Raw genomic sequence first — 23,919 nt, 5'->3', positions numbered from 1 at the left:
TTGTGACCTTGGGCAAGTGACTTAAGCTCTCTCTACTTCAGTTTCCTCACTGTAAAATGGGGACAATAAGAACACCTCCTTCAAGGACATGTGGTGGTTAAATGAGATATGACACATAAAGTGCTTAGCGCAGTACCTGGCATACAGTGAGCACCCAGTAAATGGTGCTTCCTGTTACCGACGCAGACGGAAACAAATGCCTTGAAAGCACATTGGAAGGGCACGCGTTAAACAGACAAGGGGGTGGCCGGCTCCGGGGAGCAGGGACAGGACTTGTAGGCAGGGAAGGGGAAAGTCAATCTAAAAGGAGGCTTTCCAGGGCCCTGCTGATGCACGGAGCAGCCCAACCAAGGGCATGACAGCTGGATTGTAAGCACCCGTGTTAAAAAATATATGTGTTGCCAGACTGGACTAAACCTTAGGGAACAGTGTTCCGAAAGCAAAGTGTGGACACCATAGTGTTTTCTTCCTTTAGTCGCTCAACAAACACTTGCTGTGCACCCACTCTGTGCCGGGCCCTGTCCTGGGCTCTGGGGAGTTGAGCACAGAGAAAACAGGCAGAGCCCCTGCTCCCGCTGTTCAGTCAGGGGAAGGGGAAATGGGCAGACTGTCAACAAATGTGCAAACACTTAATGCCTGGGGTGGGAAGAGCGATGGAGGAAAAGAAAGTGCGGACAGCAGAAAGAGAGGGACGACGAGCCTGCTGCTTTGTTCTAGGAGCCGGGGAGGCCACCGTGTTGAAGCAGCAGCGAGTGCCTGGGCGGGGGCCTGGTTTCTCTGGGCGAGGGGGTGGCTCCCCTGTTTCCAGCCACAGATTCTCCTCCACATCCCCCTCCACCTGCCGCCCTCCACCTAGTGTTGGTTTTGCTTTTCCCTTCACCTGTTTTCTTAGAGTTTTGTTTCTGCCTTGTGGGTTCTCTAACCCACCTGTCTTTGGAGTCACAACCCTGGCTGCCTGTTAGAACCACCTGGGGAGCATCAGACCTGCCCATGTCTGATTAGGTCGGAAGCCCTGGAGGTGAGCTTTTCCGGACTCCAAGCTGTCTCTTTAACTCAGTGAGATCTGGGGCCCTATCTTGGGCTCCCCCCCCAGCACCCATACTGCAGTGGGGAATGACCTCTAGGCAGATGGTGGATGTAGATGACCTAGACAATGGTAGAGCTCACCTCCTTTGTTTTCCCTTTCCCAGGGATTACAGACCTGTGCTGCCTGTTGTCTAACATCTGAAAACTATTGTGTCCTATACTTTGCAGTTTCTTAGTTGTTTGTGGCAAAAGGGTAAATGTCAGTCCACCTTATCTCCTCATGGCCAGAATCTAAAGTCTCTCTGCACTGCAGCTGGGGCGACAGAGTGAGACTGTCTCAAAAAAAAAAAAAGAAAGAAAAGAAAAAGAAAGAAAGAAAAAAGAAAGAAAGAAAGAAAAAAGAAAGAAAGAAAGAAAAAAGAAAGAAAGGAAGGAAGAAAGAAAGGAAGGAAGGAAGGAAGGAAGGAAGGAAGGAAGGAAGGAAGGAAGAAAGAAAGAAAGAAAGAAAGAAAGAAAGAAAGAAAGAAAGAAAGAAAGAAAGAAAAAGAAAAGGTCCCTCTCCCTCCTTTGAACTCCCCCAGTCCTTTACCTGTCCCTTTTCCAAGGTTCTTCCTGTGCCGTGGTTTGGATTATGATTGTGTGTGTGCTTTACCTCCCCCACTGGACAGCGGCCATCTGATTCACGTGTGTGTCCAGCGTGTCTCACAGGGCCTGGCACATGGTGGGCATGTGGTGGGCATGTGTTTGTGCTTGGGTCTGTGCTGCCCTTCTTTCACATCCTCAGCTATGGAGAACTGTTCCCCTCACTGCTCCAACCAGGTGGCCCCTCCAGGACTGCTGGTCACGGTCTCTTCCCTGCCAGATCGCTGGAATTGGTTCAAGGGTGGCCGTGAGACTCCAGACAGGACATGTTAGAGTTCTTCCCTGGGGTTTTTCTACCTGGATATGTGGGAAGAGTCCTCTTTCCACTCTGGTGGTGAAGGTCCAAGGACTGCTACTTAGTGCTGCCTAGAGCCAGCATTCCCACGGGAGAAAAGGAAATCAACAGAGAGAGAGAGAAATGGAGATGAAATGACACGAACACACACTTAAGTCCCTTGATCCAGACAAAATTGAGGTCCTTTTATGATTTAGTAAAATAAGCCAATTATTTATTACTATGGGTTGAATATTTGTCCCCTCTAAAACTCAGATTGAAACTTGATCCCCAGTGTGACAGTATGAGAGGTGGGGCCTTTAAGAGGTGATTGGGTCATGAGGGGTCTGCCCTTATGGATGGATTACTCCATCACCGATTAATGGATTAGTGGGTTAATGAATTAATGGGTTATCATGGGGGTAGAACTGGTGGCTTAGTAAGAAGAGGAAGAGAGACCTGAGCCAGAATGCTCAGCTCCCTCGCCATGTGATGCCCTGCACCTGCTCCGGACTCTTCGGAGAGGCCCCACCAGCAAGAAGGCTCTTACCAGAAGAGGCCCCTCAACCTTGAACTTCGCAGCTTCCATAACTGTAAGAAATAAATTTTTTTCTTTATGCATTACCCAGTTTCAGGTATTCTGTTATAAGCAGAATAGAACATAGACCACTAAGACATTTATTTTTATTTTTTGGCTTAATTTATTTCTGTCAATTGTATATCAAAGGGACCTGACAACTACAAGTCATCTTCATACATTTGCTGAGTGAATGGAATTAATTTGCATACCTGCCTCATGCCCAATGCACCTGAAGTGGCTTCCAACAAGAACGAGGAAGATAAAAAGTAGAAATGGAGAGTCAATAATAAATATCATATAATTATTAATAAAAAGAAAGTGAAGATCAGGAACAAGAACATAAATGTATAAATATGCAGCCCATAAAGGCCTATAAAGTACTTTGTTAATCAAATATCAAATTTGACTCTGAGTTTCCTGGTAGCCAAAGCAAAAAAGGGAGACGTGGTAACTTAGCTCTTTTTTTTTTTTTTTTTTTTCCAGAGCACACAGACAGAACCTACAAGTTCCTCAGTGGAAAGAAATTTTTTCCTAGATTTTAGCTCCCAAGGAATAGTTTCAGATGTGGCTTTGTGAGGAGTTACTGAGTGATGTGGCAGAGGTCAACGCAAGCCACATTCTGACAGCCAAAGTCTCAGATGAGCCTCCTGCAATAAGTCCTTGGAGAGTGGGCCTTGGAAATAGGTAAGGTGCCAACTTTAGCTGTTAATTCTCAGGTGGCCTCGCCTTGCCCTCTCTGGTTCTTGTCATAGCTGGTCACTTCCCTCCTCTTTGAAATGCTTTCTTCCCTTGGCTGGGTGCCCTCACTCTGTTGGCAGTCTTCTTCCCCACTGGCCACCCTGGTCTGTTCCCCATGGCTGTTTCTCCCTGGCATCTCTTGACCTCTAAGTGGTGGCAGGCCAGGCTCAGTCTCCAGACCTCTCCTCCCCTGCCTCGGCTTGCCCCAGTCCTCCGGTTCTTTCTCCTGAATGTCAGGGCCCTGCTTCTACTGTGGGTCCTCCAGTTTAATTTCTACTCAGCAGCCAGAGGGAATGAAGCCATGGCTTTTTGTGCCACGTTTCCTCATGTTTACGAACCCACAAGAGGGTTCACTGTTGCTCAGAAAGCCAATTACTGAGACAAGGAGGATTCTCAGGGAAGAAAGGATTTACTGCAGGAGATGTGTCCGGTGGAAGGCGGGAGGTACGGACTGCCTCAGATCTGCCTCTGCGACCAACAGCTTTTACATCTTGGCAAGGAACAACGCACTCTGGTATTTCATATCCATTCTGTCCTGGAGTCTTAGTGGCAACTTCTGATGTCCTGGCAGGCTTTCCATCATCTTAGGACAAACCCAGAATCCTTTCTTTCCATGACCAGCGGGCCCCATGTAATCCGACTCTTGAACTCCCATGGAGGTTTAAAATGTCACAATACCAAAGAATATTACAAATAATTGTTAGTAAATATAAAAACTTAAGCAAAGTGAATACCTTTCTAGGAAAATGTGAAATGCCAAAATGGGCACAAAAATATCAAAAACAGATCCATACCCAGTAAAGAAAATTGTAATTTAAGACTCCAGTGTGAAAGAGCCCAGTCAGAAACGCTTCCATGGGGCAGTTCCACCAGACTTTCCTGGAACAGATTGTCCTTATCTTGTGCCAGTTGTTTCAGAAGACAGAGAACAAGTGAAGGCTGCCCAGTTCCTTGTATGACTCCCAAACCAGATAAGGACAGTATCAGAAAAGGAAAATACGTATGCAGCATTTCGCTATGGACACAGATGTTAAGCTGTAAACTAATAAAATAAAGTATAGGAAAATACCCCACCTAGGGGTAGAGAAAGGACTTCTTAAGACTCCCAAAATAGAACCCTCATTCAAAACATTTATGGATTTGACTCCACTGAAATTAAGAATTTCTGTTACACGAAAGGCCTCAGAAATGATGTTGACAGACAGATGGTTGTGATCTAGAGAATAATTAACTCCTGTAAGTAAATAAAGAAACAATAGATAAATGGGCAACAAATATAAACAAGCAGCTCACAGAAGTGTTGGTTCAAATGGCAAAAAATTAATGAAGATGTGTCCAAAGAAGTAATCAGGGCAATTGAATTAACATTACCAGATACCATTTTTATAATCACAGGGTTAATAAAATGCTGTAAGGTGAATAATACTAACATCTGGTGAGGATGAGGGCAGACAGAAATCCTTGGTCACTTCTGTAGGCACAGAAACTGGTACAGCCTTTCTCTCGAACAACCTGAAATTAGGTGTATGTTTGTGGCAAGACCTCACACTCTCAGCCCTTGGTAAATAAGTCAGAGAAATTCTCTTGTGGGACACAGAGGCTATGGTGTGCTTTGTGAAAACAAGAATTAGCATCAGGAAGATGGATTAAGTAAAGTGTAGTGGCGACAAACTGCAGAACACGCTGCAGCAGTTGGCATCGACACAGGCAGCTGTGAAAAATACAGTGCTAGCCAGGTGCAACGGCGCACACCTGTGGTCCCAGCTACTCCGGAGGCTGGGGTGGGAGGATCACTTGAGCCCAGCGGGGCAACACAGTGGGACCCTGTCTTTAAAAAACAAACCAGCAAACAACATCCCCCCAGCAGTGTTGAAAGAAAAGAGTAAAGAATAAAAATGAGATCAATAACTTTTTGCAAACTAAATGCACATAATACCATGTATATAAACTAAAAACACAAATACATAGAAATGATAGATATTTGCAAGGAATTGCATTTATATTTAAGTAGGATGGGAGTGAGGATCAAAGATGAAGGAGAAGAAAAATAAAGCAAAACAAGAGTGGCCTTGCATCTACGGGTGCTCCTTGCGTGCTGGAAAATGAGGAATACAATAAGCTCAGCTCTCTGTTCCCCAGGACCAAAAGAAGAACGGGAAATGTGCGAAGGACATGAACAGGCAATTCACAGAGGAAGCACAAATGGCCCATCAAGATAGGAAAATACAGAAATCTCACAAGTTTCTCACAAGTTATCAGATTAGCAAGGTGAAAATGATGATATACCCTGCTGGTGAGGGTAAGAACGCCCCTGATGGAAATCTGTATCGATTGAGCATTTTGGGGGAGTAATTGGGCACTCAAAATGTAGATTGCCTAGAGGCAGCCAGTTTGCTCATAGGAATTTATGTTGCAGAAATACCCGGTGTGCAAAGGCACATTTACAAGGACATCCATGCTGCAGTGTCTGTAGCAGGGACAAGTCAAGCGGAAGTGGTGTTGTGTTTGACAACAGGAACTGGGTTAAGTACGTTGTGTGGGTCATACTGTGAAACACAGTGAAGATGGTGAAGATTGAGGTGGCTCTGTGTGTCCTGACATGGAATCATAACGTACTAGTAACCAAAAAAGTATGATCTCATTTTTGTTAAAAAATTGTGTGTGTGTGTGTGTGTACACAGCTAAATATAAAAATCACTAGATATTAAAATGGTACACTGTCTCAGGCTCAGCTTTTGCATCAGAGGCCAAGGAGAGAGCAATAGTTTGAGGGCCCTGCATTGCTAAGTGGGTGCCAGGCTCCCTTGCTGCAGGACAGGAGGGACGCTAGAGAGGGTGCTGCCAGCCCCAGCACCCACCACACCCCTGAGAAGGTGAAAGAGCTTAGGGTGGAGGGGCAAGGGAGAGGAGTGGGTGCTGGTGGGCTGCCCTTCCCTCTCTCCCCAGGCTTTGAGGAGGGCTCAGCGTAGACCTTTGTTTCTGGAAATCTGGGGGGACCCAAGGGCTAGAATCAGGCTGTGTCCAAGGAAATGGACATGGAAACAGAAAGGAGACAAGCCTGGGAGAGCACTGGGAGTGGGCTGCGCTGATCCAAAGGGGAGGCAAGTCCCTAACCTTGTGGGGCAGATGACCTGGAGGGTGGGGAGCCAGGCAAGAGCCAGCTTGATAGGAAATTTGCTCAGGTGAGACCTCAGTCGTGGTGTTGGTGGCAGTGGGCTGGGGACTGTGCAGAGGAAGGTGTTCTGGGCGCAGCAGCTCCCAGTGCCCAGGGGCTGCGGCTGAAGATGGAAACCGTCAGGCATCCCCCAGAAGAGGCTCTGCCCACTCCCACTGGGAGAGCTTTGGTTGCAAGTGCCCCGAGGGGTGTCTGGGGAACCCATAAAATGCCCCAAAGAGGAAGCCTCAGCACAGGTCTTGACTGTTTTCAGGGTGCTCTCGGGGTTGCGCCTGCGTGGCCTGTGCCTTCCCGCTCCTGGCTCCTCCTCCCTTCCCGAGCTCTGCGCAGCGGGGAGGCGGGAGGAGCTGACCACACGTCTCCTGACTGTAGGCTTCCCAGCCTGAAGGAGTCTCAGCCTTAAACAAAATTCAGAGGCTACTTATTATTTAATAATCATTCACATAATTAATTATTGGCTCTCATGCCAGACTAGACATTTTAATTTCTTTCTCTCTCTGTTTTTTTCTTTTTTTGTTTGTTTGTTTTTGGAGACAGTCTCACTCTCTCTCTCCCAGGCTGGAAAGCAGTGTTGCAATCATAGTTCACTGCCACTTTTGGGGCATTTTACGGATTCCCCAGAGACCCCTCTGGGAACTTCCAACCAAAGCTCCCCCAATGGAAGTGGGCAGAGCCTCTTCTGGCAAACCCCTGGGCAAAAGCCATCCTCCTGACTTGGCCTCCTGAGTAGCTGAGACTACAGGTGTGCAACACCATACCCAGCTATTTAAAAAAATATTTTTGTAGGAACAGGGTCTCGCTGTGTTGCTCAGGCTGATCTCAAATTCTTGGCCTCAAGTGATTCTCGCACCTTGGCCTCCCAAAGTGCTAGTATGGTAGGCATGAGCCACCACATCTGGCTGACATTTTAATTTCTGAACCGAGGTTGCTCTTGGGCTTTATAGTGATCAGAGGACTTTTTACCACCCGAGGTGACTTGAGAAGTCATGGTGTTGGCTCAAGTTTCATCCAGAGCTGGGAAAGGCCTGGCCCAAGCAGGAAAGGGTAGGCAGAGAAGGATGCACCTATCTCTGCCTGCATGCCAGGGGTTCACTCGCTCAGGGTGCCAGCTCCACCCGTGCTCAGGGTGCCAGCTCCACACGTACTCGTGCACGCAGAGAAAAGACATGGGACAAATATGCACCAAATAGGTGACAGCAGCTCTACTGCACATATTTCAATTTTTGACAACGTGCATATATATTACTTCCATTATCTGAAACACCAGTAAAGATATGTTTCATACCTGCATGTATTTACATATTTCAAAAGATGTTGGTGTATGTGCCCATCAGTAATAGAAAGATTTTGTTGAGTTCATGTAGCTTTACTAACATAATGTTGGATCCCAACCTGGAAGACAAAGAAAGATTTCTGAGGGGCCTCAAAACTGCAAGTGGTTGTAAGTTATTCCTGACAGGTTTCTCTGTGACACGAGAGAGCCGTGCAGTCGGTTTTCGTTCATTCATTCACTCAGTGAGTAGCTTCTGAGGGCCCCCTACACACAGGCTCTGTGCTAGGTGCGGGGATACAGCTGAGAACAAAAATTAAGTCCCTGCTCTCATTAAGCTCGGAGCTGCTGGGAAAGACAAACAGTAAGCGTATCAGACAAGTGACTTGAACAGAAGGTGTGTGGGTGTGCTAGGGCTGCCACGACAAGCACCGCAGACCGGGCGGCTTAAACAGCAGGCGTGGGTTTTCTCGTGCTTGTGGAGGCTAGAAGTCCAAAACCAGATATTGGCAGTTGGTTTCTTCTGGGGCCTCTCTCCTTGGCTTGCAGCTGGCCTCCCTGTGTCTGTCTGTGTCCTAACCTCTGCTTCTTATCAGAACACAGTCCTATTGGATTACAGCCCACCAATGTGACCTCATTTTGCCTTAATTACCTCCTTAAAGGCCTTATGTCCAAATACAGTCATATTCTGAGATGCTGACGGTTAGGGCCTCAATACATGAATTTAGCGGGGGCATAGTCCAGCCCCTCACAGAAGGTCAGTGTTAGAAAGTGATGGTGAGATGGAAAGAAAAGAGGAAGGGCACAGTGAGGGGTCAGGCGTGTGTGTCTGTGGTGCAGGCTGCAGCGTAGATAGGGTGGTCTGGGTGGGGGCTTTTTTGAAAAGTTGACGTTTGAGCACAAACCTGAAGAAGTGGAAGGACTGAGGCACACAGATATTGGAGAAAGAACATTCCAGGCAGTGGGAACAGCCAGGGCAAAGGTGAGACGTGCCATATGGATTCAAGAACAGCTAGGGTGCCGGGGGCGGGGGCGGGGGGGGGGGGGTTAAGGGTAGGGCCAGATGGTGTCAGCCCCGCAGGCAACTGTGAGACCTTGGGTTTGAGTTTTCAAAACCATTTTGGCATTTTAAGCAAAGGTCTTAAAAGAATGGCTCAGGCTGCCGGGCTGGGCACAGGAGACCACTGACATTGATAGTGGTCCCAGCGCTGGTGGGAAGTGTTCAGGTTCTGAATACGCTTCGAAATCAAGATTAACCACTAGATGGGATGTGGCATGACAGAGAGAGAGAGAGAGAGAGAGAGAGAGAGAGAGAGAGAGAGAGAGAGAGAGAGAGAGAGAGAAGAATCTAGGCTTTTGGCTCAAGAAGCTGGAAGGATGGCATAACCACCAGGCCAAGACGGGGAGGGCTGCGGGGAGGGTCAGGAGGTTAGCTTAGACTTGTTACATGTGACATGAGGGGCTTGCCCTCTCGTCCCCACTGCATCTCTCCAGTTTAGGGAGGCTGCTGGGTTCTGCCCAGATTTCTTCTCCCTTCCTGCCAAGCTCCCAAGCAATACTACACAAGGCAGTTTTAGGGCTTAATTTATCTGTTCCGTGACTCTGAGGCATCACTGTCCTTTGTTATCTGATGTCCGAGGTCTTGTGTGTCATTGTTTCATATATATTTTTTTCAGTCTTTACTTGTTTTTGGCAGGTGGGTAAATCTGATTTCTTTTATTCTCTCTGGACTAGAAGTGGAAGTCTTCTGACGCTCTATTTTGTAATTAATCTTATCAACCAGTCACTCATTCTCCCATGGGCACGCTTTCTACATATGGGAAAACCCAACTCAGCAGTCACCGTTTTTGGTAAAATTTCCCTACTCCTCCTTTCACTCCCCACATTACCTCTGGTGAATTTTACTGTTTCCTCTATGATATGGCATTATTTTCTGTGTGTATCCATTTTAGCATTTGTTACACACTTATGTGTTATTTTTCAAATATATGTAGATATTATACTCTTTTGTTAACCAAAATGTATGTTAAATATTTTTATAAATATACACAATTAGCAAATTTTACCACAGCTAATGAAAATTTAAAAGAATTAAAAAGTAGTTTTTATGTAAAAAATAGCAGATTAGACATATACATTTACTTCCTGTGTATCCTGAATCCCCGCTAAAAACAGCAAAAAAAAAAAAAAAAAAAGTGAGATGCCTGTTGCCTGTGTGACGTCCACGTGGGGAAACAGGGCGGCCACCTGAGTTTGGGAGGGAGGACTCGAGTTCCAAGTTTGAGTGAGATGTCTGCTGAGAGATACTAATAGTATTTAAAACACGTGCCTGGATGCGTTGGCCAGGACAGTGGGTGTGGACTAAGAAGAGAAGGGGCTGTGCTGCACCCTCTCCTGGAAGGGGAGCAGAGAAGGAGCTAGTTGCTGACCTAGGGCACGAAGGGAGGGGACAGGATGGGATGGGATAGGGAGGGCACCCATGAGGCTTGGCAGGAGCGGCTCGGTGGACGCTGGTGGACAGCCTGACTGCAGCAGGTTCAAGAGAGATCAGTAGGGGGAAATTGATCTTGCCCAGTAAAAACTCTCTCAGGAGGCTTTGCTGCAAAGCAAACAGAGAAATGGGGCAGTATTGAAGAAGGGGAAGTGGTGGAATAAAAGAGAAACAACCACATATTTGTGCTGATGGAAATGATTGCAGAGAGAGAGAAACCTTGCTGATGTGGGGGGTAGGGGGAGGATTGCAGGCAATAAACAAATAAATTGCAGAGGGGGAACAGTAAGGGTGGGGCCCCTCAGGGAGTCTGGGCAGGGAGGGCATGTTTGGTAGGTGTCATTTTAGCAGAAACTTGCAGGTAGTGAGAGCGAGCTATGTGGATTCTGGGGAGAGGGCATTTCAGGGAGAAGAAACGGCAAGTGCAAAGGCATTGCGCTGGGACTGGCTGCTTGCTGAAGGGACAGTGTGGCTGGGTCAGAGTGAGTGGGGGGCAGGGGTGGGACCTGTGGGTAGACGCAGGCGGAACATGCAGGACCTAGCGGGTTGCAGTAAGTAAGGACTTTGGCTTTTACTCTGTGAGAGATGGGACCAGTTGGCAGGTTCTGAACAAAGGCACGGTGGGCTCTGCTCTGAACAGGATCACTGTGGCTCTGAGCAGAGAATATTCACAGAATCCAGACAAGGGCAGAAGCCAGGGGTTAAGGGGCTACTGCAGTGATCCAGATGAGAGACCGAGGTGGTCTGGAGAACTGTGTGAATGGTGGAGGTGGGAGAAGTTCTGGATTCTGCATATACAGTCATCCCTCGGGACCCATGAGTGTACCAAAATCTGCACATACTTAAGTCCCACAGTTGGCCCTGTGGAACCTGCATATACAAAAAGTTGGCCCTCCATACACGTGGGTTTAGCATCCTGCGAATGCTGTATTTTCAATCCAAGTTTGGTTGAAAATGATCTGCATATAAGTCGACCTGGGTGGTTCAAACCGTGTTCTAGGGTCAACTGTATTTCAAGGGTGGAGCCAGCAGGGTTTGTTGGTGCGTTAGGTGCCGAGTGTGAGAGAAACAGGAGTCAAGGATGACGCCAGGGTTTGGGCCCGAGCACCAGGCATGATGGACATGCCTGTGACTGAGACAGGGAAGACCAAGAGCCTGACTGTTGGCACTCACCCAGGTGCGTGTGTAACATACCCTCTAGTGGCCAGTGAGCCCACATTCACCAGTCCAGACATCTGCCTTGCCTTAAGGCGCTTATTCGCCCAAGTGGGGGTGTCGAATGGACCACCGGATATTTGAATCTAGACTTTGTAGGAGACACGGGCTGAGGTGCGTAAACTTGGGGCAGTTGGAGAGCAGCAGATGGCCGTTAAGGCCACCAGACTGATGAGCTCACTTAGTGAGTGTGGCTGGCGGGGAGAAGGGGTCTGCATGCCCCTCATGAAAGTATCCCCCTGCGAAACCCAGACCTACACTCTGTCAAGGAAGAGAGTGGCCCAGAGTGTTGGACTCTCCAGGAAATCAAATGGGCTGAGGAGGAGGCTCCATTTCTGCAAATGGAGCAGTCTGGACATGTGCCTCGCACCTGGGGTCTGGGTAGAGGCTGGTGGCTCGCCAGAAAGGACAGAGTTTACATGCTTTGGGTGGCAAAAGACCTTCACCTGGAGCACTATTTAGGGTGTTAAATTGGATGTGCCCCATGTGAGGTGTTACTGGGATGGTGTCTGAGAGCAGAAGGGGGTTCACGAGGCCGAAGGTGTATGTTCCAGGATTTATTTCCATGACCTGTGTCACTGGGGCTGTGTCATTGGCTAATTAGTAACGGCAACTCTTATATAGCAGTTCTGATGGGCCACATGGATGTTCTACTTGCATTTGTGTAGATTAACTGACTTAATCCTCACCACAGCCCTAGGAGGCAGATTCCATTATAACCAGCCCCATGCTGCCCACGAGGAAACAGGCATGGAGCGGGTAGGGGACAGTGGAGGAGCTGGGATTTGGACCCATGCACTCCCTCTGTGCTCCACATCATGCCCTGCTGCCTCGAAATTGCAATAACAAACAAAAGAGTGTTGCCTGTGTGATGTCATTCTGTCCCTGCAACAAACCTGTGAGCCAGGCCCATAATTCTGGTTTTGCAGAATGGAGGAGTGGTCACAGAGCTGGTGAGAGGCCAAGCCAGGCCTCCAGGTAGCCAGTCAGTCTCCAGGGCCTCACCCAGACCATGTCCCTGTGCTGCTGGTCTTAGTGGCGAGCACCGGGTGTCCCATGGGATTTAACATCCCACAGCTTTTGGCACTGCCTGAAAGTTTGGATAAGATTTAAATGCTGTAAGTCCCTCCAGAACCTCCTCCAGGCTCTGAATGGCCTGCTGCCTCTCTCCTGGGCACAGTGCTTGACTTCCTGGCCTTTCCCGCCCTGTCAGGGGCTGGGAGGAGGGCAAGTGGTTTAAACACAATCTTGTGAGAGTTCAGTTTAGCTCCCACAAGGCCTCAGCCAGGGCTGGGCACCAGCCTGGGGGACAGGTTGAGGGAGAGGACCCGCCTCAGCCCTGCCTGGACATCTTCACAGGACGGGAGGCTCCTTCAGGATGGCTGAGTCCTGGGGTCCCTTTTACATATAGATGGGGAAACACAGGCCAAGTGACGATGGGGGATTCACACCATATCACACGGGGAGTCTGTGGGAGAGGCAGGACTTGGCCTTGGGTCACTGGACTCCCGTCCCAGACCTGAACCATCCCTGTGCCTCTGGCTGAGCCCTTTCCCTGGAAGGAGGCTGCCCCACACACCCTGGCTGACCCCTTCCTGGCACACTTTTTGCCAGAGCCCTGGAGACTGGCTGAGGACTGGTTGCCATAGAGATGGCTTGTGGGGCAGTTTCACAGCCGGCAGGTGGGGGTGGAGGATGAGGCAGGACACCAATATGCTAAACACCCACCAGCAGTTGGTCAGGACCACATCGGGGAGACCAGGGCAGGACACGAGGCTTCAGGCTCTGGGGACAGGCATAGGACTACTCAAGCTTCTGTCCAGCATCCCCCAAGTGGAGCTGGTGAGGAAGGCCAGTGGGGGGCTTCCAACTGCCCAGCAGCAGGTAGGCCATCAAGATCAGGGAGGCCAGGGCTGGGGGAGGCCCTTAAGGAGCCATAGCCTGGAGCTGAGGTCCAGGTGCAAGTCAGGGAGGCCTGAGCGGGGAGGGACCCCGGGGGGCCTAAAGGATTCGGGGTGAAGATGAGGGATGATGTCTGGGGCTGACTTCCAGGGTTGATGGAGCAAGTGAGGGAGCACTGCTGGAGGAGCAGGGTTTCAGGAAAGCTGAGTTCCTTCCACCTTGACTGTAGCAGGTCCAGGGACCTACAGGACATTTGGAAGCTCAGTCCAAGGCCTGGAGGCAGCAGAGTGCCATGGTGACAAAGCTGGGCTCTCAGCAGCTGTTCGATCTTAGCTACTTGGCCTCTCTGAGCCACAGTTTTCTCCTCTGTGTGATGGGGATGACAGCGAGTATCTACCTCTTAGGGTCCTAAGTCTGTTAACGTGTGAAAGTCCTGAGCACAGGGCAGGTGCTCTGTAAATGATGGCTATTGTCACTTCAATATGTAGAATGGAGGTAGCGATCAGTCAGTCTTAATGGGAACGAGGGTCCAGAAGGGCCCAGCCAGCATGCACAGAATCAAGAGCCCCTTGGAGGAGGAGCAAAGTGATCCGGGAAGGGCACTTTGCTTAGAGCCGGCCGCCCCTCCTGTCTCTGCCCAGGAGAGCCTGGGGAGTGGCGGTGGTGTGCCAATTCAGGGCGCGCAGCAGAGGTCGAAGAGCGTAGGGCAGACGGCAAAGAAGGACCGCAGGCCCAGGGGTCGGAACAAGAAAGGACAGGGCTCCGCTGAGGCTGAGGAGTAAGGAGCGGTGGGATGGGCTGGGAGGGGGCCGGGTGTCAGGTCCCGCTGGGGGCCGGCACGGACACTGACCCCCACCCTCTCCCTCTTCAGTCTCTTCCCCTCTCCTCCTCGGAAACCCTCCTTCCCCTTCCAGTGGGCCTGGGAGAGCTTCACCACAGATGGCCAGGCTCTGCTTCAGCCAAGATCCCCTTCAGCCCCTGGCCACCAAGCTCTACCCCGGTCCCGTGCGGCCCCCCAGCGCAAGTCCAGGCCCAAGTCCATGGCCAACCTCCCAGAGGAGCAAAACCTGGAGAGCAGACAGCAGCTTGGGGCCTGGGGTGGCATCCCCATCCCTCCTGGCAAAGAGGACAGCCAAGGGCAAGAGCCACCCAGTGAGTGTGGCCTCTGGCCACCTGGGAAGAGGTCAGAATCAGGATTGGAGTCCGAGGAGGCTGCTGAGCTGGAAGGGCCGAGTGCTGAGGAGGAGGCCGAGGGAGGTCTGAGCCCTGGGGAACTGCCCCGGCTCCCCAGGAGGGGATTGATCTTGGAGGAGGAGCAGTTCTCAGAGGCCACAGAGGAGGCTGAGGAGGAGGAGCACAGAGCCCCTCCCAGAGGGAGTGACAGTTCTCAGAATAAGGAGCAGAATTCTGGAAAGGAGGCCTTGGAGGAGGGGGAACTGCAGAGCCAGAGCCCGAGAAGCAGATCCAGCTCCAACAACCTCCAAGAGCCGCAGAGGAGGAAGCCAGGCGCCAAGGAGCAGGAGGGGCCAGGGGACCTGGAGAAGCCACACAGGCAGCTACAGCAAGACTCACACTGTGGTGAGTGTGTGGCTCAGTGCCTCCCAGAAGCTACATGGTGGGGAGAGCAGTTGACAGTGCATGACCTGGGCCAGGAGTTCTGATGGGGCTGGGCTGTTCTGGGTGCTGGGCGGGATGGCCAAGTTCCTGACTTGGTCCCACTGTGCACAGGCCCCCAAAAACCTCCCTGGAAGGCTTTGCAGGCTGCTTTCCAGGCCTCCAAGCAGAGTGGGAAAGCCCAGGCCTTGGGAGATGAAACCTTCCCATTTGCCAACTTCCCTAATCGCACCTTCCACAAACGACATGAGGCCACCAGGTAAGGGGGAAGAGCAAGGGGTGGGGGCTGAGGGCGAGGAGTAGCAAAGGAGCTAGTTCTCCAGGAGACACTTATTCATACTCTCACTCATCCCTTTATTTATCCATTAACCAGTCTATCTTTCTGATTGCCCAATTATCTATTCATCCATCCATCCAGATACTGATAACATCTATCCACCATCCATCCATCCATCCATCCATCTACTTGGCCAACTCTCTATTGACACAAGCCACTTTTCATTCATTTCTTCCACCTGTCCATTAATCTATTAACTAAGTGACTAATGAAACCTATCTTGAGTATCTACTCTTGGCCCTCAGGATATAAAGATCAAAAGACTTGGCGCCAGCCCTGAGAAGCTCAAGGTCTGGAAAAGGAGACAGATGGCAATTATGTCAGTTCAGTTAGCTAACTGCTACACTTGGGCTTGAACAAGAGACAGTGGGAGCAGACGAGGAAGGTGGGAGGCTGTTGGCAAAGGTCTATGTATGGGACAATAAGGGCCTGATACAGGTGGCCCTGTGGATAGAGAAGGCAGATCCATTTAAGAGACATTTAGAGGTGGCTCAGTGAGCCTTGGTGACTGATTAGAAATGGCATGAGAGGGAGAGGGAGATTCAGCATTCTTATAGCACCCCGCAATTCTTTAAACTTTATTTTAATTGACAAATAAAAATTGTATACATTTATAGTGTACAACATGATGTTTTGAAATACATATACATTGTGGAATGGCTAAATCAAGGTAATTAACATATGCATTACCTCACATACTTATTTTGTGGTGAGAACACTCAAAATCTCTTTTAGCAATTTTCAAGTATATAACATATAGTTATTAACTATACACACCATACAGTACAATAGATCTGAACTTAACGCCTCCTGTCTACCCGGAGTTTTGTGTCCTTTGACCACCATCTCCCCACTCCTCCCCTCAAACCCACCCAAACCCTGGTAACCACCATTCTCTTGTCTGGGTCTACAGGTTTGACTGTTACGTATGAGTGAGGTCATGTGGTGTTTGTCTTTCTGTGCCTGGCTTACTTCACTAACATCATGCCCTCCAGGTTCATCCATGCTGTTGCAAATGACAGGATTTCCATATTTCTTAAGGCTGAATAGTATTCCATTGTGTATGTATACACTTTCCCTAAATATCCACGCATCCGCTGATGGACATGTAGGTTGACTCCATGTCTTGGCTACGGTGAATATTGCTGCAGTGAATGTGGGAATGCAGGTATCTCTTCAACATACTGATTTCACTTCATTTGGAGATGTGCCCAGAAGCAGAACTGCTGGATCACATGGTAGCTCTATTTTTAGTTTTATGAGGGAACTCCATACTGTTTTCCACAATGGCTGTATGAATTTACATTCCCACCAGCAGTGCACAAAGGTTCCCTTTTCTTCACATCATCACCAACACTTATCTGACAGATGAGATGTAATATTTCGTTGTGATTTTAATCTGCATTTCCCTGATAATGATTTCAACGTTTTTTTAACGTACCTTTTGGCCATTTGTATGTCTACTTTTGGAAATGTCCATTTCATTGAAGTCCTTTGCCTTTTGTTTAGAGAGACAGGGTCTCACTACTGGCCTCAAGCAATCCTCATGCCTCAACTTTCTGAGTAGCTGAGACTACATGCACAGGCCACATACCCAACTAATTAAAAAATTTTTTCCTACAGACAGGGACTTGCTATGTTGCCCAGGCTGGTCTTGAACTCCTGGCCTCAAGCGATCCTCTGGCCTCTGCCTCCCAAAGTGCTGGGATTACAGGCATACAGGCATGAGCCACCATGCCCAAACTTTTTTTTTTTTAAGAGACAGGGTCTTGCTATGTTGCCCAGGCTGGCCTCAAACTCCCGGGCTCAAGTCATCCTCCTGCCTCAGTCCCCCGAGTACCTGGGACTACAGGTGGATGTTGAGCCACGGCACCTGGCTTCTTTGCCCATTTTTTAATTGGGTTATTTGTTTTATTTCTATTGAGTTGAGTTCCTTATATATTTTTGGATATTAACCTCTTATCAGATGTATGGTTTGCAAATATTTTCTCCCATAAGTAGGTTGTCTTTGCACTCTGTTGACTGGTGCCTTTGCTGTGTAGCAGCTTTTTAGTTTGACGCAATCTCATTTGTCTATTTTTGCTTTTGTTGCCTGTGCTTTTGGGGTCATATCTAAGAAATCTTTGCCCAGACCAAGGTCATGGAGCTTTTCTCCCATGTTTGCTTCTAGGAGTTTTAGTTTCAGGTCTTAAGTTGTTAATCCATTTTGAGTTGATTTTTGTATAGGGTGTGAGATAAGGGTCAAATTTCATTCTTCTGCATGTGGACATCGAGTTTTCCCAACACTATTTATTGAAGAGACTGTTTTTTCCCCATTGTGCGTTCTTGGTATCTTTGTCAAAAATCAACCGACCATAGCTGGGTGAGGTGGTGCACACCTGTAGTCTCGGCTACTCAGGAGACTGAGTCAGGAGGATTGCTTGAGCCCAGGAATTCAAGGCTGGGTGTGCTATGATTGTGGCCGTGAATAGCCACTGCCCTCCAGTCAGATCCTGTCTCTAAAACAAAATCAATAAAAAAAAATCAATTTATTTGTTGAGAGAGCTTAGAAATAAATAAATGCACAGATTTATTTCTAAGCGCTCTCTTTTCTTCCATTGGTCTCTACATCTGTTTTTATGTCAGAACCATGCTGTTCTTGATTTCTACAGCTTTGTAGTACATTTTGTAATCAGGTCATGTTATGCCTCCTGCTTTTTTTTTTTTTTTTTTTTTTTTTACTCAAGATTGCTTTGGCTATTTGGGGTCTTCTGTGTTTCCATATGAATTGAAGATTATTTTTTCTTTTTCTGTGAAAAATGTCATTGGAATTTTGATAGGGATTGCATTAATCTGCAGATTGTTTTGGGTAATGTGGACATTTTTAGTAATATTAATTCTTCCAAAGCACCCTTCAATTCTTACCTTGTCACCTGCAGCATGAAATACTTCCATGCTTCCCAGGGCCTTGGGAAGCCCAGACTCCTTGGTAACAAGACTCTTGTCCCCACACCAGCTGGTCAGGGTGTCTGGATTGCCCCATGCCCTCCCTCCCTGCTGGCCAGGGATTGCCCCTCCTGTTCACCCAGCTAACTCGGATGCGTCTTTCAACTCCCAAGTCATGCCTCTCTCCAGGAAACTCTTCTCTGTGCTTGCCTCCATGCCAGCACTCGACACACCACGTTGCACTGGGGTGCAGGACTGTCTGCCCACCCCTGCCCACAGCCTGATGGGCCCCTGGGGGCAGGTGCCAGATCTTAGTGATCATGGCCTGCCTGGTGCCCTGCACAGGACTGGGCACATAGTTGGTGCTCAAGAAACGCACACTGAGTGAATGACTGCTTCTACCCCTTTATTTGTCTGTCTGGCCATCTTTCCATCTGACCATGATTCGATTATGCATGAATTCATCAAATACTGAGTTTCAGGATATCTGAGGCACTGTTCTAGGTGCCAGGGATATATTGGTGGTGAACAGGACAGACAAGGAGCCCTGACCTCACGAGGCTTACGTTCTACTGGTGAAGACGGATAATTAATAAAGATGAATGGAATGTATAGCTAGAGATGGGAGACACTCGGAGAAAGATGCGGTGGTGACGGAATGACATTTGAGCAAAGACCTGATTGACAGAAGGAACTGGCCATGACTGGGAACATGGGATGTCACAGGTTGATCTAGCCGCTGTTTGAGCACCCACACCTTTCATCCTCTGTTCTTCTGCCCATTGATCCTTCACCATTTTGTTTCTCTTTCCATTCACCCACTCAACTTTGCCTCAAACTCACAGGCATTAACCTGGCTCCTACTAGATAAGGTGGTCAGAGAGAAGGAGATCTGGCCCCTGCCCTCAAGGAGAGCTCTTTGCCAGGGGAGGTTAGCAATGCAAGTGGGGTCACAGGCTGTGTGCTGAGCTCCACAGTGGCTCAGGAAGCCTGGGCTGAGGAAGTTCAGAGTTGGAGCTCTCTGCTTGCTGGGGTGAGCAGGAAACTTCCAGAAAGAGTCGGGAAAGGCCTTGAGCAGAGCCCAAGGGCCAAGCCGCAGGGACGGTTTCCATCACATTAAACTTCCATGACAAACCCCATTTCTAGGACGTTGGCTCTCTGGACCCTGCAGCCCCTCCCCTCAGGCTCCCATACTCCCCTACTGGGACCCTGGCCCTCTCTGAGGCTCCTGCCCCCTTGCAGACCTGTCCCATCCCTCCCGCTTCCCTCTCCCCACCAAAGAAGCCTGCTGCAGGCCTGGGAGCAGCAGCAGCACAAGGAGCGGCAGCAGGCTGAGCAGCGGCATGCCCGGGAGCAGCGGGTGCAGCAGCAGGTGGCCCGCTGCCTGGCAGCCTACAAGCCCAAAGGGAGTTCGGGGCCCGGGGCCACCCAGCGCAAGCTGGAGGAGCTAAGGTAGGGAGCAGGGGCTGCAGGGGAGCTGGTGGGGAGAGGGCAAGGAGGTCATGCTTGGTCTCAGACCGCAGGACCAAGCAGACCCAGCCCTCGCCTTCCCTGGGGCTGGCCAGGCCACTTCTCCATATTTTACAGATGAGGACACTGAGGCACAGGGAGGAGAAGGGGCTGGTCCAAGGTCACCAGTTAATAATAACAGTCCCTGCAGCTGTCAGTGTCCAAGATTAACATGTCCTACACGCATCATACTTTCAAATCTTATTTTTCTGATTTCCAATGCCAGACATGCTTATTATAAAATTTCAAATACTACAGATGAACATAGACCGTGAACAGACTTATGATTCCACTCCTGGAGACAACTTTTATTCATGGTCAAGTGAAGAGGCATCTGTTTTATTTTCTTCCTATATTTTGACCATTTTCCTAGAAAGCAAATTTGTGGGTCAGGCAAATCTTTTTTAGACTCCTAACAGGCCCATGAAGTAGGTAGTATCACAACTTCCATAATTCTACAGATGAGAAAACCGAGGCTCAAGAGAGCTTAAATAATTTGCTAAAGGTCACCGTTGAGCAGTGGAGCTGGATGGGGTTCCAGCCACTTGGCTCCCCTGCCTCTGGATGCTCAAATGCCCAGCCTTTAGATAAAGGACACCATCACCTTCCCTCAAGAGCCCAGCCTAAGGAAACAGGTAACACAAATAAACACGATCACCGGCCAGGCACGGTGGCTCACACCTGTAATCCTAGCATTCTGAGAGGCCAAGGCGGGTGGATTGTTTGAACTCAGGAGTTCGAGACCAGCCTGAGCAAGAGCGAGACCCCATCTCTACTAAAAATAGAAAGAAATTACCTGGACAACTAAAAATATATAGAAAAAATTAGCCGGGCATGATGGCGCATGCCTGTAGTCCCAGCTACTCGGGAGCCTGAGGCAGAAGGATCGCTTAAGCCCAGGAGTTTGAGGTTGGTGTGAGCTAGGCTGATGCCACAGCACTCTAGCCTGGGCAACAGAGTGAGACTCTGTCTCAAAAAAATAAATAAATAAATAAACATGATCACCGATGCCACTGATTTGAGCACCTACTGCGTGCAGCTGGCACAGGACAGCCTTTTTCATGCCTCATCGCCTTTTGTCCGTGGCGAGTGCCATGCTGCCGAGAGAGAAGACAGTTTCTGGCCTGCAGCAAGGCAAGGGAGGACACAGCAGGGTTCCGATCACCTACTCTTTGAGGCTCAGTCTTATCACCCCAACTTTACGGATGAGGACATGGAGGCTCTGAGAGGTCCAGTGCGTTTTAGGGGAATCTTTGGCCAATGACTGGGGAGATGCCTCCTTTTTGCCGGGCCTCAAGCTAATCATCTGTTTTTCTAGTAAGGAAGGAAGTGTAAGGTTCAGAACTCTAAGCAGCAGGTGCAGCAAGAAGAGTGTTTCAAACTCGCTCCTTTTATTTTCTACTTGAGATGGTTAAGGCACAAGCAGAAATCTCCCACTCAGTCTTTCAGCCCTTACAGCCTGTGAATTTTGCTGAGTGGGACAAGAGACTCCACCCTGCCTAGGCAGGGTGGGCACAAAAGAGGCTGTCCTGTGGTGGGGAGGGATGTGTCTTCCGTTCACTCTGAGATGATGAACGGGTCTGACACCCACTGGCACCACTTCCTTTTCTGCTCAGGGCTCCAAGACACAGGCTTCCTCTCTTTTCTTTTCTTTTCTTTTTTTTAAGACAGGGTCTTGGCTGGGTGCGCGGTGGCTCATGCCTGTAATCCTAACACTTTGGGAGGCTGAGGCAGGAGGATCACTTGAGGTCAGGAGTTAGACCAGCCTGAACAAGAATGAGACCCCCATCTCTACTAAAATTAGAAACAATTAACCAGGTGTGGTGGCGCATGCCTGTAGTCCCAGCTACTCAGCAGGCTGAGGCAGGAGGATCACCTGAGCCCAGGAGTTTGAGGTTGCTGTGAGCCAGGCTGACGCCACAGCACTCTAGCCTGGGTAACAGAGTGAACTCTGTCTCAAAAAACAAACAAACAAACCAAACTAGAAATAGCATAAAGTATCCAGCAGGGAAAATATACACATGGTGGAAAAGAGAGATTGAATGCCAGTGCATGCCCCATCACTCCCCCCCAACCCCCGCCCCTCGTAACTGCTGTAAATTCCCTCTTGAATGGTGAAGACTCCTATTTGCAGTAATTTGTGTTCCTGGCCATAAGTTTTCAAGTCCATATCTTTTTCTCAACGGAGGACAGTTTCTTCCCTGGCACACAGCCTCGGAAGGAACTGGCTCGGCAAGGCAGTGTTTTTCCTCAGAGCCCAGCTGCTTACTGGAGTTCCCAGCATGAGTCTGGGGTTTTGTCAGCTTCTCTGTCCCTGGGTGCTGCCTCCACACCCTGAGGCCTCTTTAATGTGCTTCCCAGGACACCTGGTCTCATGTGGGGTGTGGCCCAAAGGCTCCTCTTGCTGTGGGCTGTGTGACTTTGGGTAAGGCCCTTCTTGCTGCCAGGATGCTCTCTTCACGAAAGGCAGTGACACCCACCTTGTTGAACAGACATTTCTGACAAGTGCATAAACTGGGTTTTTATAAATGGAATTGTGCTTCCCCAGTGGACCGCTGGTCTTTCTGGGATGTGTTCTTTAATTTGCAACACACTTTTTTTTAATTCCTCTGTCCCAATTTCTGCTTACAAGAACCACAGAGAACATGGGCAAGCTTGTCCAATCCCTGCTATTGCACAAAGAAGAAAACTGAGCCCAGAGAGGGGCCTTGCCCAGAGTGGCACAGCCCATGATCACTGTTTCCTCCTCAGGGTGCAGTGTGAGAGGGGCAGCGGTGTGAACTGCAGGGAGGGGGAGGCTGTGCAAGCAGGTCTCCAGGAGCTGATGCCAGCGCTGGGCATTCTCCCTTGGGAGGAAGGGCAAGCCCTGGCTTACCGCTTGGAGACTTGGGCTCAGGGCTCAGTCCCTCACTTCCCAGCTGCACAACTTTGCACAAGTCTCTTGACCCTCCTGAGTCATCAATAAAATAGGGTGAATAATCCCCACCCTGGCTGACCTCACAAGGAATCCAGGGCCAGAATGAGAATGAAATGGCTTTGTAAAGGTAAGGGTGGGGGAGGACACAAATAGAAAGTCCCTAATGAGGATGAGTGTGCTCAGGAGTGGGGATGTGCCCATGGTTAGTTGCCCAGAGGCCTGTCTCCCCACAGGCGCCAGGAGCGGCAGCGCTTTGCTGAGTACCAGGCAGAGTTGCAGGGCATCCAGCACAGGGTGCAGGCCCGGCCCTTCCTGTTCCAGCAGGCCATGCAGGTGAGGCTAGCACCTGGGCAAGCATAAAGCTGCCCCAAGAACAAAGCTGGATCCCTGGCCCACTGCCCCCTTGGAAGCCCTGGGATCCCCTCAGTAACCAAAATCTCCCTGAGCCCTCGGCAGCCCTGGTGCAGAGAAGGAACCCCTCCTGTCTCTTCTCAGGCTAATGCCCGACTTACTGTGACCCGGCGCTTCTCCCAGGTGCTGTCGGCACTGGGAGTGGATGAAGAGCAGCTGCTGGCTGAGGCAGGAAAAGGAGACACACAGGGCACCTCCAGGAAACCCAGGTGAGGCTGTCTGGCTGGCTAAGAACTGGCTCTGCTGAGCTGCTGCAGGAAAGAGTGTCCACTCCAGTGCTCTGGGTCCTGCAGGGTCTCCCCTGAGGCCCTGTCCTGCATGTCACTGGAGGAAGGTGGGGCCAGGGTTATTGTTCCTGTTTCCTAATGAGGAAACTAAGGACCTGAGGGGCAGGGCCTTGCTTAAAGACACAGGAGTGAATAGGCAGCAAAGCCAGTCTGGGACTCTGTGACCATCTGAGTGGCCACACCAAGCCCTCATTAGGGGCTGGTACCACACTGGTCACTAGTGTATAGCTTATGTCTCAGAAAAACCCGGTACAGAGCAGGGATTATGAGGCTTCCTTCAGGATAAGGAAACTGAGACTCAAGGAGGGGAAGTCACCTGCTCAGGGCCACACAGCAAACCAGTATAGGAGCTGGATTTGAACCCACATCATCAGTGGTTTCCTTGGGTATGTGGGTGGGAGCAGCAGAGCCCAGTGGTTTCTTTGTCTTGAAGGAGCCACAAGTCAATGGCGGTGAGAATGGAGCACTCTTCTCAGAGTCCCCCAAGGACGGAACCCACCGGCAGCCAACCTGATAGGCACTCCACCCCCAGCCTGGACCCGGAGTGCAGATCCTCAGAGAAAAATTAAAGGCTTTGAGGCAAATACAGTGTGGGATTTTTGGTGT

The 23,919-nt window shown here is 49.6% G+C and overlaps 1 protein-coding gene across 2 annotated transcripts; it reads left to right on the top strand.

Annotated features, from left to right (window-relative positions):
- Positions 1 to 13,106: 13,106 nt before the first annotated feature.
- LOC123641290 (testis specific 10 interacting protein) lies at positions 13,107 to 23,896 on the top strand. Of its 2 annotated transcripts, none has more exons than XM_045555885.1 (8): positions 13,107 to 13,253; positions 13,955 to 14,091; positions 14,185 to 14,891; positions 15,042 to 15,186; positions 19,471 to 19,641; positions 22,849 to 22,948; positions 23,111 to 23,235; positions 23,747 to 23,896. In XM_045555885.1, the coding sequence occupies exons 1-8, from the start codon at positions 13,107 to 13,109 to the stop codon at positions 23,880 to 23,882; spliced, it is 1,668 nt and encodes a 555-aa protein (XP_045411841.1). In that variant the 3' UTR covers positions 23,883 to 23,896. The 2 variants fall into 2 exon arrangements, with proteins under 2 accessions (XP_045411841.1, XP_045411840.1); XM_045555884.1 differs by having other exon boundaries at positions 23,072 to 23,235.
- Positions 23,897 to 23,919: the final 23 nt, after the last annotated feature.

The sequence above is a fragment of the Lemur catta genome, chromosome 7 (genome assembly GCF_020740605.2).
Source record: "Lemur catta isolate mLemCat1 chromosome 7, mLemCat1.pri, whole genome shotgun sequence".
Lineage (NCBI taxonomy): Eukaryota > Metazoa > Chordata > Mammalia > Primates > Lemuridae > Lemur > Lemur catta.
This window is presented reverse-complemented; position numbering and strand designations above follow the sequence as displayed.